This window comes from Convolutriloba macropyga, chromosome 1, assembly GCF_964194025.1.
Source record: "Convolutriloba macropyga chromosome 1, txConMacr16.3, whole genome shotgun sequence".
In the NCBI taxonomy this organism is placed as follows: Eukaryota; Metazoa; Xenacoelomorpha; order Acoela; family Convolutidae; genus Convolutriloba; species Convolutriloba macropyga.
Window position 1 is genome coordinate 18,393,083 of NC_134468.1, and position 13,504 is coordinate 18,406,586.

General features: G+C 36.8%; 1 protein-coding gene across 1 annotated transcript; it reads right to left on the reverse strand.

Moving 5' to 3' along the window:
- Positions 1 to 3,109: 3,109 nt before the first annotated feature.
- Positions 3,110 to 12,420, reverse strand: LOC142336028 (elongation factor G, mitochondrial-like). Its single transcript, XM_075384510.1, has 8 exons — positions 12,101 to 12,420; positions 11,588 to 11,753; positions 10,465 to 11,195; positions 10,012 to 10,303; positions 8,266 to 8,566; positions 7,489 to 7,636; positions 3,748 to 3,932; positions 3,110 to 3,396 (listed from the first exon to the last, which is right to left on the reverse strand). Exons 1-8 carry the CDS (start codon positions 12,363 to 12,365, stop codon positions 3,196 to 3,198), a joined length of 2,289 nt encoding a protein of 762 aa, XP_075240625.1. The 5' UTR covers positions 12,366 to 12,420; the 3' UTR covers positions 3,110 to 3,195.
- Positions 12,421 to 13,504: the final 1,084 nt, after the last annotated feature.

The following is a 13,504-nucleotide window of genomic DNA, read 5'->3' on the forward strand; positions in this document are numbered from 1 at the left end:
GACACCAGCTAAATTGCACGGCTAGGTATTCAAAGAAGATACAAAAACCTTTGAGAACAAGGAAAAAATGTAAATAAAGAAAAAACTTGTCTCAGGTTTATCTAGATTATAAGAGACAAATTGAGAGCTTAAAACAGGTCGAAAAATGTTTAGAGCCTTCTAGCCGTAATTGCATCTAATATAATAACTTTAAGTTCATCTAAAAACACATGGTTACAAAAAATCGTTAAAATCATCCAATTGAATCTTTTAAGTATATCTTCATTAATATTGCAGATGCGAGAGTTAAAATCTTCAAAAAATCAAGCCAAAATTTTTTCTAGAACAAAGTTAAAATTCAGGAAGATTACGTAGAACGCTTAGAATCTTGGAGAAACTGGTTCATAAAAAAAATTATTCAACTCAAAAGACCTCCAATCTTGGAAAAACTGTTTTTATAAAAAAACTGGTTAACTTAAAAGACCTCCAAAAACTAAAACATAGCTGGCAGATTTCAGAAAATAGCCGGAATAGCTTCGTAGATATACAGTCTCAAATTGGTAGTAAAAGAAACAGACCACAAAAGAATCTGTTCAACTTACTGCTGCTTCTATTCGCTGCTCTCAAACAACTTTCAATTAGAATGACAAGCACTCACTTGACCTCATCTCTTTGAATTTGAGAAAAAGTCAGTTTCAGAGTGAAAGTCATTATTAAGAGTGAGGTAAGTCACGTGTGACCAAAGACTTAATCACGCGAATGAACAAAACTCGCGCCACGATCAAAGAAAAATCAAAGATCGAAAAATGTCGTCACGCACGCAATTCGAATTGAATGAACAAACATCAGATTTGAAAAAATTGTCACACGTCATATGGTCGTACAGACATCTTGACAACGAAATAAAAACCATAGCCGTACACGTCCTGAAGTTCAATCCAAAGAATTAAATTAACTAATGACCCGACAATTAATATTTTTAAAGCAACATCAAACTAAGACAGTCAGCAAAGCCCTTAACCGTATATGCGCAACATGCACAAAAAATAGAAAATTTCTCTTCAAGATTTAATGTGTTATTAATCAACAATTTTTGAAATTAACTCTATGTGTCCTTAGAATGAGCATAAAATACTGCAACCTTGTGGGAATGAATGCGATAAGGCAAAAACTGACGAAAATTGGCAGAAATCAGAAAACCAGTGGCACCGAAATAACCTCACCACAAGCCAAACCCTTAACCAGTCAAAACCCTTCGAAACATACTAATACTGCCTTGAAAAATTGAGACAAACACCTCTTTTTGGTAAAATTGAGCTAAAACTAAAAAACTGCTTTCAGACATTCGCTCGCTTGGCGAAAAAATTTTCGCAGCTACTTTTCTCGCTCTCTTAGAATAATGAAAAAACACTCTAAATTCTCTCTAGTTGACTTTGTTCAACAGATTGACTTTAATACTTCCTTTCGCGTGCGGCATTTCACTTCTCAACACAATCTCGAAAAATAGAAGTCACAGATTTGAAAAAATAGATCCCCTTACTCCTCTTTGAGTCTTAGAAAGACAGCAAAAATGAACTAAGCAGCATTATATTGTACATCTGGGTAAAAACAAACAACATAGCTGGCAGATTGCCAGAAAATAGCCGCAATAGCTTTGTAGATCTGCAGTCTAAAAAACTGTAAAAAGATAGACCGAAAAATTGAAGGCTGATATGTCAGATTTTGATTAAAAATCTGTTTAAATTTTTGCTGCCTCTATTAGCTGCTCTCAAATAACCTTCATTTATAGAGTGACACACACCCATTTGACCTTATCTCTTTGAATTAAAGTAAATAAAAGTCGATTAAAGTAAATAAAAGTAAGGAAGTCATTTTCGAGAGCGAGGTAAGTCAAGTGTGTCCAAAAATTTAATCACGCGACTAAAAAACTCGATCCATTAAGAGTGAAAAATGACGTCACGCAAACAATTCAGTTGAAATTATATGAACGAACGAACAAAAAGCAGATTTGAAGTGGTTGTGACGTCATATGGTGGTAACAAAAATCGCGAACAAAACCGAAATAAAAAAATATAGCAGGAAATAAAAAAATATTTCAGATAAAAAATAAAACAACTGAAAATCAATGCAAAATACCGCATATGAACAAAACTTCACTAGCGAGAAATGGAAATTTGGTTGAAACAAAAAAAAACTAGGCCTAGAAAGAACTATGAATGGATTGGGAAAACCATCTAGAAAAAAAATCCAATACAAAAAATTGAAAAAACCAGTAAAAATTAAAGTGAAATTGCCGCATGTGAACAAAAAACCACCAGAGAGAAGGCGAGTTTTTGTTCAAACACCGTTCTCTCATTCTGCTTTAAAATTTGAGCGAAAAATTTCAAACCGCAAAACCACTCGCTTTTTCGCTCCACTTCCTGTTTCGGCGTGACCAAAATCACTACTCCAATTTGACTTCAAAAATCATGAAAATGTGTGAACAGATCAAAAAAAAGACAGCGCCCCAATACAATTCAAATTCTTTAAATTGTAAAAACCAAGAGAAGGCCCATAATAGCCCCAGCTATCACTGTGCAGCTATTAAAAATGTTGCTTGAAACTTGATGCTTTACCACCAAATTGTCCATTTTTGGCTAATGGGGACAGATGTTCACGTTTTAGAAACTTTACTATTTTCAAAAGGAAATCTAATCTCCAGCTTTTAGCTTTAATATTTATTTCAAATCCACTTTTCTTCTGCTAGTAACCATCGAACATCGATGTTCAGCAAAATTTGCTTCCACATTTACAACTTGTCTTCCAAAAATTTTTCGATTATTAAGGATGCCATAAGACATCAAGGGATTTTCCAAGCATTTTGCTGTTATTAACTTATTTACATCTCACAAGAGCTTGCAATTTTTGATTAAGATTGAATATCAAAATTTTGAAAACGTGCAACGCGCGACTTCAAAGAGAGTTTGTATTTTGCGCAGCTCTATTGCTGCTGTTTATTAGCAATAAAAATGGGGATGATTCCGTCCTAGAATATATTACTTGAACAGAATGATGCTTCTGATTACGAATATAACTCCGATAGAAAAAAAGGGTGAGATTGCTTGAAACTTTTTGTCAGTTAAAAAATAGCCATCTTGATAAATCATTTATCACAATTAGAGATCATAAAACTGATCATTTCATTGTACAATAAATTGCATCAACAGAGCTTCAAATTTAATCAGTGTGGAATTTCTTCTTATAGACACGACCAGATTCGTCCCATTCTGCTATCAGCTGTTCTTCTGTCTCGTAGCCCACAGGACGGTAGCATTTGTACTCCATTGTGAAGTCCCCCTTGCCCTCTGTGAGGGACCTGAGCTCTGAGATGTACCCAAACATATTGCTCAATGGCACCTCAGCCTCAATGTAGGAGACCTAAAGTAACATCGGCTTCCGAGTGTTGTATATTGGCGTATAGTTTTAGTTATGAGCTATAAAGAACGCACTACGTTATCAATCTTTTTTTCAAACTTTAAAAGACGATCCCCACTACTATACAGTATATGTAGTGCTCAACCATAGTCATTGTTTCTTACGCCATATCTTGGCTGAGATTTTACATTAGTCGGTGGAAGGAGGTAAAAAGCATATCTTCAAACTGCCCCTAAAATTTTCCTAATTTCCATTCTTGTTAAAATTGCCGACATATGGAACGTAGTTAAATTTCACGACCTTCTAGCGCAATACTGTTCAGGCCGCTGCACTTAATGCCACATGTTTCCCTACCTCAGATGATCCTTGGACATTAGAGACTGCTCCTCCTCGGACAATGAGACTGCTCTGTACTTGGGAGCTGAACTCGTAAGGGGTTGAGACCTCCACTGCCATCACAGGCTCGATCACCTGGTGCTCCGCAATATCATAGAATTGCTTCATGCACAGGAAAGAGCAATTGTAGAACGCCTTTTCACCTACAAATCAAACGCTTAATCATGCACACAAATTTTGACCTAAGCCCCCAAATGCAAAATGCAGATACAGCTCATTTCTCATTTTCAATATAAACATAGCCAGCAGATTGCCGGAATAGCTGCGAAATGGACTTTCGAGCCGTATAATAGAGATAAAACAGATACAGATCTAAACTGAAAAAAAAAATTAACGCCTCTCAAAAAGCTATGTAAAAAACATTCATCGATAAAATAAAAGAGCTTGTTAAAATTCATTTCGTAGAAGCTTTTTAATCATGGGGCCTTTGTTACACATATGAGTTCCGTTGACCTTAATTTAATTCAAACGAAACATAGTTGAAACGTGCAAAAATAAATTTTGAGTGAGGCAAGTTACGGATGATCAAAATCTAACCACTAAAATTACTTAAAAACTTTTGCCAGAGAGAGTGATAAATGACGTCACGCCGTTAGTAAGAATAAGAAGTCAAGAAAAAAATTTGACGTTTTCAGCTTTGCTACGTGAAATGTAAAACAAAAAAAGCAACATAACCGGACATATATAACCGGACATACATAACCGGAAGAAATCCGGAACCGACTCGAAGCGTAATAACTTTACACGAAAAACGCTAATTACAACTGGAACTACTACCAAGAAAAAGATTTGAGCATTAACATCATGGGAGAAAGTTAACGTAAAAACAATTACATCATTCAGTAACAATACAAAAATATATCAGATTTAAAATTTTGAACAAAAAAGAAACAATTGAAATCTTGATATCACGAAAAATATTTATCAATTCAGTAACGTTAAGAAAGGAGAAAAACGGGTGGGGATGGTGGGAGGGCGAAGAGGGGTGTATTATGTGGCAGAGGGAAGAAGTGGGGGGAGGGATGAAGGTGGGGGTCAAACTCTAACAACCGTCCTTCACACCATGAGTATACCTCTCCAAAACAATTTCTGTGAAGCGCATACTAGGTGACTAGTGAGCTGAAAGACTCTAAGAGAACTCTAAGAGAATGCCCTCTGGACGCTACCTGTTTATCCTGTTGTTGAGGACAAAAAGTTGTTGAGGGTCAGACGCAAAATTGGTCAAGTAAAAAATCGCATTAAAAAGACTACAGGACTAATATTGCTCAATTTTGTTTGAGAGCCATTCAACAAATTTAAACGGCATTTCAGCAACCTCTCAGTTCCGCACTGTAATCAGAGGAATCAATTGCAAACAAAATAAAAATCTAAAAAAGCTAAAATCATTCTCAAAGCCGAGCCGATTGACCTATAGGTCTTAGAATAATGATTGAACAAAATATAGAAATAGAAATCAAAGATTGCAAAGAAAAAAATTTTGGAAAAAGATGCCAAATGTTTCCCAAATCAGACTCATGAAAAAAAATTGGGTAAATTTTAAGACTGGACGCCACAAAACATTTCAATTATCAATAAAAGGGAATTAAGATCCCTGAGGGTGCAAAAAAAGATTTTCTACTAATCAAAACCAAGCAAAAACTGCCAAAATCGGGCACACATGTGTACAATTCTATAAATCAGAAACCTCTCACGTTATGAAGAGGCATTCAAGGCACGAACTTTCAATGGTGAGTTAACACATGCACTGATTTTTGAAAAATTTCGCTTCAAGATCCAAGAAATGCGAGCTCATTTAGATTTTGAAAGTTTAAAATCTAAACCTTTAGCCCTTTGCCTGACAAACTTGGAAGAAGAATCACTACGAAACGTCAAAAATTGCACTGAGAGATTGCAAAACTATTCAGTTGTGAGAGAACGAAAAGACGGGGTGGTGGAGGAATCTTCGTCATGAACGAAGTGGATTTTGATGTGAAAAGATGCGAACACAACGATCTGCAGGCCCAAACAATAAAGATCACTTTGAAAACTATCAAAAATTAGAAGATTATGTACATACCTTAGCAATTGACCCTGAAGCTCAGCATATTCTATGTGGAGACTTCAACATTAACTTTTTGGTTAAGTGTGCAAACTTCGGGAAAATAGTCACTTTGCTGGCAGGAAATAACCTCTTTGTAGTTGAAAACATTAAACCAACACGCGAAACTTCGAGCACGATATCAACACAACACGCGTTTATTTCAAACACTTTATTTTCTGTCCACGCTACTGTTTCCAGTATTTCAGACCATCACACGCCTTACACTAACGTTTGAACAATCTCTGGTAAACTCTTCTCACATGCACAAAAAGCTTACGATAAAATGGGCAAAATTAGAAAATTGTAAATTTGTCGGTAACCTTGTCGAAAACACTAGTGACGGAAAAATTAAAAGTAATCACCGATATTGGCAGCGAATGGTCCCCCGATAAGTCTTTCGAAAAACTGCATCAAATTTTGATTGAAACCCTGGACAGAAATCTACCAAATTAGATTCAGCTAGAACTGGAGCACAAAAACGTCGATAGAGAACCACGTGAAAAAACGTTGATTAAAAAAGCTCCTAAGAAAATTGTGTCTACAAAACCCGGATAATGTTCTAGAAAATGATTACAAGGCTCAATGCAAAATTGTCAGAAATCTAGTTAGACAAAAACTAAGACATTTTTACCAAATTAAGACCCAAAAAGAAGCAGCCAATTGCAATCGAAGTTTCTTCAATCTCTTCAATGAAGCATCGGGCAAAATTCGACGGGCTCAGCACAATAAACAAAGAGTAGAGAACATGGAAATATTTTTTGCAAACATTGGAGTAGAGCTAGCAAAAACATTCGATACAAAGCAGAGATATGAAATCGAAAATAAAACACATCCATGTTCTTTTTTCCAATAACCAGTACCGAAATCATGGGCACATTGCGATTGCTTCCATCGAAGATAAGCTTAGAATGCCACAACATAAACTACCTTTTTCTCAAAAAATATCTCGGGCAGTAAGTCCACTAATTGAATTATATAGTGATTGTCTGAAACATGGCTTATTTCCACAATGCCCACAATGCTTATTTCCACATGGCTTATTTCAACAAAAAACTAAATTATAAACAAAAATAACTGGGCCAATGTGACGAAAAAAAAACAGCTAAAATGGTTATCTATACGCGGCATTCTGTTAAAAAAACATTTTCCAGGTCGAAAAGTCATTCACTGATCGAGGCGAATTACCGGACACTTCTCTCGCTCAGAAAAAAATTAGTTCACATGCCACTTTGACTCTCTTTCGCTTTTAGGTCACAACGCCGTCTGAATAAATAGTGCTTCCGGTAAAAAAAAACTTAAACGATAAAAGAAAACCAATACTCCTCTTCGAGCCGTAAAAACCAAGAGCATCGCAATATAGCTCCGCTCAGCTTAGCTTCGCAGCTATAAAAAAGTCCTATAGTTGATAGACAGGTTCTTGTATTGCAACCGTGAGCGTCGCTAAGCTCACTATCGTTAAGCCGATTTAATAAACATAAATTAAGAAATTACAAACTCTGTAGCAAAAGTAGCCAATAATGATCATGTAGCTTGAAGGGTCTTGTAAATCAGAAGACAGCCTTCTTGTTTCTGTGCTCATAAACAGAGCCTTTAAAAATCAAATACAAGTAAGAACTCACCCGAATCAACCGGATGCTCCATACCATCCTGAAGGACCATGCGAATGCCTGTGATTTTAGACCCCGTGAAACACCCCTCCTCACAAGCATCTCTAAATCCTTTCTCAATGCCTTTCATGAAGTTCTTCGAGATGGCTGTACCCTTGACCTAAATTACAAAACCGAGCGCAATTTAGCTTAACAGAAATGGAAAAAAAACGTTTGAAAAACAACTTATCACCAAAAATCCAACAGTCAATAGTTTTATTGAGCATAACATAAATCACCTCTTAGATCAACTTTAAATCACGTATACAATACGTGACTCTGGGGAAGTCATAGAGAAAACCTCGAATTAATCAAGAAGCGCGCAGTGAGAATTTTGAAGTGAGACTTCCGCAGAGTCACGTAACCTTGCTTAACACACAAAACTAGCGAGTTTGAAATCTGGTACACTATAGGAAAAACTGGCATATAAAACCTGGCATTTCAAAACCTGCACTTGCGTGTTCCAAGTAATGGTTACGTGACTCTGCTTGAAGTCACAGAGAACTTCTGGCATTTATCAAGAACCGCGAAGCGGTTCAAGATATTAAGTCAGAATTTCAAAATGACTTCTACAGAGTCACGTAACCATGCTTAAAACGCGAAACGCGCACGTTTTAAAATGACGAAAGTCAACTCATGTCAACTTCTGGCTAAGTAGCAACTTCTGGCATTTTAACTTCTGGCACTGCAGACTTTCGGAGTTTTACAATGTGCACGTGAGTGTTTTCACTGTAATTATCTTAGTCTCACCTGGTCAACGAATTCAACTTCGAGAAAGCTGTCTCCAACAAGAGGTTGATAGTATCCCTGGATTCTTCCATACTGCCCATGGCCACCAGACTGCTTTTTGTGCAAGTAATCAAAAGGGATCTTATTCTGAATAGTTTCTCTAAACTTGACCATCGGCTGGCCCATCGTAACAGGACAACCATACTCTCGTTCCATCCTCTGAGCATAGATGTCCAAATGAAGTTCTCCCATTCCACTCGCTATTGTTTCTCCACTTTCCGAATCCCGATGACACACAAACGTAGGATCTTCTTTTTGAAATCTAAAAAGATTGAAAACATCAAGCATTTCCTTTCAAGAGAAAAATTGTTAAATTTCCACTCTCCTATTAAAACTTGCTCATGAAACCTGAGTTACATTAAGTCAACACTTCCAGCGTTATGCATGTGATTGTCTTCTACCAAACGCTTTAAACTTGTTTAACAAAAACCGGAGATTTCTGTTGCAGGCGAGCCGTTGAATGAGACATTTTGAAACAAATTCATGACTGATTTTTTGCGAGCTCAAACAAGCCAAATTTTGAAAAAGAGTAAGCCAAAGATTTCCGAGATAATAGATTGTCCTGGCGGACTGGTAGGCCCGCTTCGCAGCGATAACTGGCACACGGTTATCAGATTAGAGAAGAAGCATGGCCATGGACAGCGGTCCACTGGGGCTCGCAACCACTCAATACCTTGAAAATGACGTATTTGGTTCCCCCTGGTGCATTAAAATACATTATACATTAAAAAATACTATCCACTGCCTTGATCTTAATGGTTAACAATGTATTATTTCTGAAATATTAGACTTGAAAAGTATTATTAGGAGCTACAAAACTTTGTGGTATCAATTTCATAAAGTTATATATTAATGCAGCATCGATCAAAAACAATTTCTGCAAAAAACCAAATTACAAGTTAAAAAAATGAGCCAGATGGACAAAAAACCGGCTTAAAAACGCTGCTTATTTATATGCACCGTTTTCTCAAGAACAGTTCTCAAAGTCAAAAAGTTATTCAGCACTCAACGCAGCGCATGATCAAAAAACTCTCGCTTAGCGAAAATCTGTTCACCATGACAACTTTTCTCATTTTCGCTTTTAGGTCAAAATGTCGCGTGAGCAAAACTACTTCCTGTAAAAAAAGACCGAGAGAAAACCAATACTCCTCTTCGAGTCGTAAAAAAAAGACCGAGAGAAAACCAATACTCCTCTTCGAGTCGTAAAAAAACCAAGAGAAGGACAATAATAGCCTCAGCTATCGCTTCGCGGCTATTAATGAACATTTCGGGAAAAAAAGGTTCTGTTCGCAAACAGGAAAGGGAATACAAGCGAGTCAAAAATGCCAACGTATGTCACGACAATAGCCGTATAAAGTGAAGCATATCACGTATGGTTAACAAAAGTATCAAAAACAAATCTGTGTGAAAAAGTATCATACATCAAATCTGTGACTAGATTTGGTTGTAGTTGGTTAAAGCTGGGTGAGATTAGCCTCTTAATCGGGGGATAGGGGTCAAAATTAACCAAATTTCTCACCGATTTATTCTTCTTCGGCTAACGCCTTGGCTAACTTAATCAACCTTTTTCAACGATAAGTTAATACGACTAGGCCAAAAAACGACTAAGCAAAAAAATCGCTTTTAAAAACAATTGTAACAGCAATCAAAAGACCACGAAATCGATAACAGCAGCAATCCATTGGTGGATGTTTGAAAGGAAATTACCTGTTGATTGCTTTGGAGAAATTATCCACTTGCTTCTGATTTTTCGGAGTTATTGACATGGAAACCACTGGTTTTGGAACAAAAATACTCTCCATAGTCAAATCAGTCAGTTTAGGGTCCGCTACGAATGAGTCACCGGAGGAGCAATCAAGCCCAGGTATTGTAAAGATATCACCAGCAAACACCTGATCTACCTGCTCCATCTCGTTTGAATGCATACGGGCCAAGTTGTTCACGCGGATCCTTTTGCCTGTTCTCGTGTTTATGAACATGTCTCCTTTCGTTAAAGCTCCTATAAAACACTAACTCCCTTCATCATGGAATTAAGGTTCACAGACTTTATTTGCAAGTTCACTAGCGAAATGAACTCGCGAAGTCCTCCGTTATCCTTAATTTCACAGAATGTTATTTTTTTTATTAAGCACGTGCATATCTATGTCAGAAAATGTTCACCTTGATAAATTCTGAAATACGTCAGTTGTCCAAATCTGTTGGCTTCTAATTTAAAAGCCAGTGATACCATCGGATTGTCTTTACTTCTCACTGGGTTCATTTTTACTCTGAGCGGTTGCACTTTTTCACTTCTTGGTTGAGTTTCTGAATTGTCAAAGGCGTAATTTTCAACTTCAGAAGGATTCGGCAGAAACTCGCAGGCTGCATCGAGTAGGGGTTGGACTCCCACATTCTTGAGAGCAGAACCGCAAAGCAAGGGCGTGAAAGTCCTCTTAATACAGCATCTTCTAATTGCCTCTTTGATTTCATTATCAGTGGGTGTTTTCTCGTTAAGATAAATTTCTGCGATATGATCATCAGAATTTGTTAAACTTTCAATCAACTGCGATTTCAAGTCTTTTGATTTCTCTCGTAATTCTTTTGGTGTTTCATCATATCTCAAAATCTCTCCATTGTCACCGTCAAAATAGATAGCATAATCGTCGATAACATTTATAACTCCTCTTAGAGCCTTTTCAATACCAATTGGATATGTAACAAATCCTGTGTTGTGCATCAGCCTCTGTTGTAACATCAAACTGACTCGGTCAGGGTTAGCGTTCACTCTGTCTAGTTTGTTGATGAAGCCAACAGCTGGCACTTTGTACCTGGCCATCTGTCTGTTTACAGTCATAGTCTGACTCTGCACTCCTGCAACTCCGCACAGAACGAGTATTGCTCCATCTAAAACCCTAGGAAAATGAAATAGGCTTATTTTAACATACAGCAGCCACATAAATATTTTCAGATAAAATGCACAAAAGACGACCTCCGTAGAAATCAACACTCGAAATCGAAAAAGATTCAACCCAGATCTGTCAAACATATCTTGCTGTACACAACTGGTGCATGTACAAAATAGTATTCAGAAAAAAATGATCCGACAAACAGCTAACCCAAATTTCTTTGGTCAGTTTTAATTTAGATACTTAAAATCTTGGATGTCAAACTGAAAATTTTCAAAAATTGGGAAAGCTACGTTAATTACTTATAAAAATCACAGTTAATTGTATGCTCGTAAATTTCAATTGCAGCAGATTCAAGTTTCTCTTTATCAATTTGCAAAATCCAGAGCTTTGATTACCTAAGAGAACGCTCCACTTCAATCGTGAAATCAACATGGCCAGGTGTGTCGATCACATTGACAGCATTCTTTCCCCAAGTGAAATAAGTTGCTGCACTTTTTATAGTAATGCCTCTCTGTCGTTCAAGCTCCATAGAGTCCATCTTAGCGCCAACCCCATCTTTGCCTAAAATTGTTAAAGTTAATAAGCAAACATCGAGTATTAAAACTTATAGGAAAACACACTGGAGGCCCTAATGATTCAATGTGGTTCTCTAATAAACTGATTCCAACAGCTAATAACCTGTAATAGACCTATATTCAATGAAATTGCTTAAATCTTTCCTTTTAACGTATTTCCTTGGCCAAACAACGTTAAAAAATGGTTTGAAATAGAATTTTTCAATATTTTGGCCAATATATGTGCAGCATGGCCCAGGAAATATGTTGAAATGGAAGAGTTGAGGTATTTCAATGAATATAGATCAATTACAGATAGTCAATGAAAACATTTAAGTCCATATTTTGATTAACCTTTAACTTCGTGAATGGAATCGATTCGTCCTGTATAATACAAAAGACGCTCTGTTACTGTTGTCTTGCCACTGTCAATATGAGCCGATATTCCAATATTACGAATGTCTTCCAGAAGAATATCTTTTGGCCTCTTCACCTCTTCAACGATTGACGGTGAAGGAGAAACAGCAGCCGACGTGGCTTTAAAACGCCCCAAGGACTTGCTGCTCAAGAGTCCACCACATAAATGGCATCGACTCAGTCGTCGAACACTTCGAAGCATATTTGGTTAAGCAACAGGTTCACGTCATTCCGAGCTGAAAGAAAACCACCTGCAAAGTTCCTTGTTTATTAAGCACTGAGATTTGCTCCTATAGTTCCACAGCTTCTCAAATTAGATGGCAGTTCAAAATGTATCCATCTCAATAACCAAATTAACAAAAAACTAAGTGAACGACGCCCCATAATATTCTAATATTGCCAACTGTTCGACATATGTCCTTTGAGAACTAAACAAGAGCAGTATCGTTATTAGACATTTAATAACGTAATTGATACGCAAAATTTCATCAAAATTTTATGCATTTCTGAACATAACGGCAAGTGCAACTTCCAATACTTTAAATACCTTATTTAATTACGTTAAAGTTCCTCTGCAGTAGGATATAAGTTACAGGCAACGACAAAGTGCCAAAATTGATATAACACCGTTCAGATTTCTAAAGAACCTCTAAATTGGGCTGCTCTAACAATTATAGTATGTGAAACGCATTGACGATGCTTTACAAACGAACCATTGACAGAACAATTGCTTTACAAACGAACCATTGACAGAACAATTGCTTTACAAACGAACCAAACAAGCTACCAGAGCATTACTTCTACGATATAACGTCCTTTTGGAAAGTGTCGATCCTGTTTTAAACAACTTGACTCTGTGTTACAAAATAGATAGTCATAAAAAGGTCAGGTGTAAACACGATCTAATTCGACGTTTTTTAAAAAAAGAACAGATACTAAATGAACCTAAGTATGGGAAATAAAGTTTCTTCATAGGTTTTGGCTCAACGATCAAGTTTGTTTAGTGAGTCAAATGAGCTCTGCTTCCGAACTTTACCTCAGTAAAACTCACACTAGGACCTTGGGGGAAAATTTTTAGCAAGCAAAGCCGAATGCCGGATCAATTTGCGCTTATAAATTGTTCAAGGCAGGAATCACGAAGAAAAACGCTGACACCATATCAATTTAAGAATGGGATGACTTTCTTGCCACCAATCGCTGCCGTTTTTGAAACTACATCCTAACTTCTGAACCAGGTTCACGTGTCTTGTTCCGGAGGAACTATATAATCAAAATGTTTTTTTTGTTCAGACAATTTTGGCCGATCGATATACTCATCGTAGAGAGTTGAGACTAGTATCT

Excerpts from the sequence above, each read along its gene's own strand:
- LOC142336028 (XM_075384510.1), bottom strand. The coding sequence starts at position 12,365 with ATGCTTCGAAGTGTTCGACGACTGAGTCGATGCCATTTATGTGGTGGA. Across the intron at positions 11,196-11,587 it reads GAAGTGGAGCGTTCTCTTAG|GGTTTTAGATGGAGCAATAC; the intron begins GTAATCAAAGCT and ends TCATTTTCCTAG. Across the intron at positions 8,567-10,011 it reads TTCTCCAAAGCAATCAACAG|ATTTCAAAAAGAAGATCCTA; the intron begins GTAATTTCCTTT and ends CAATCTTTTTAG.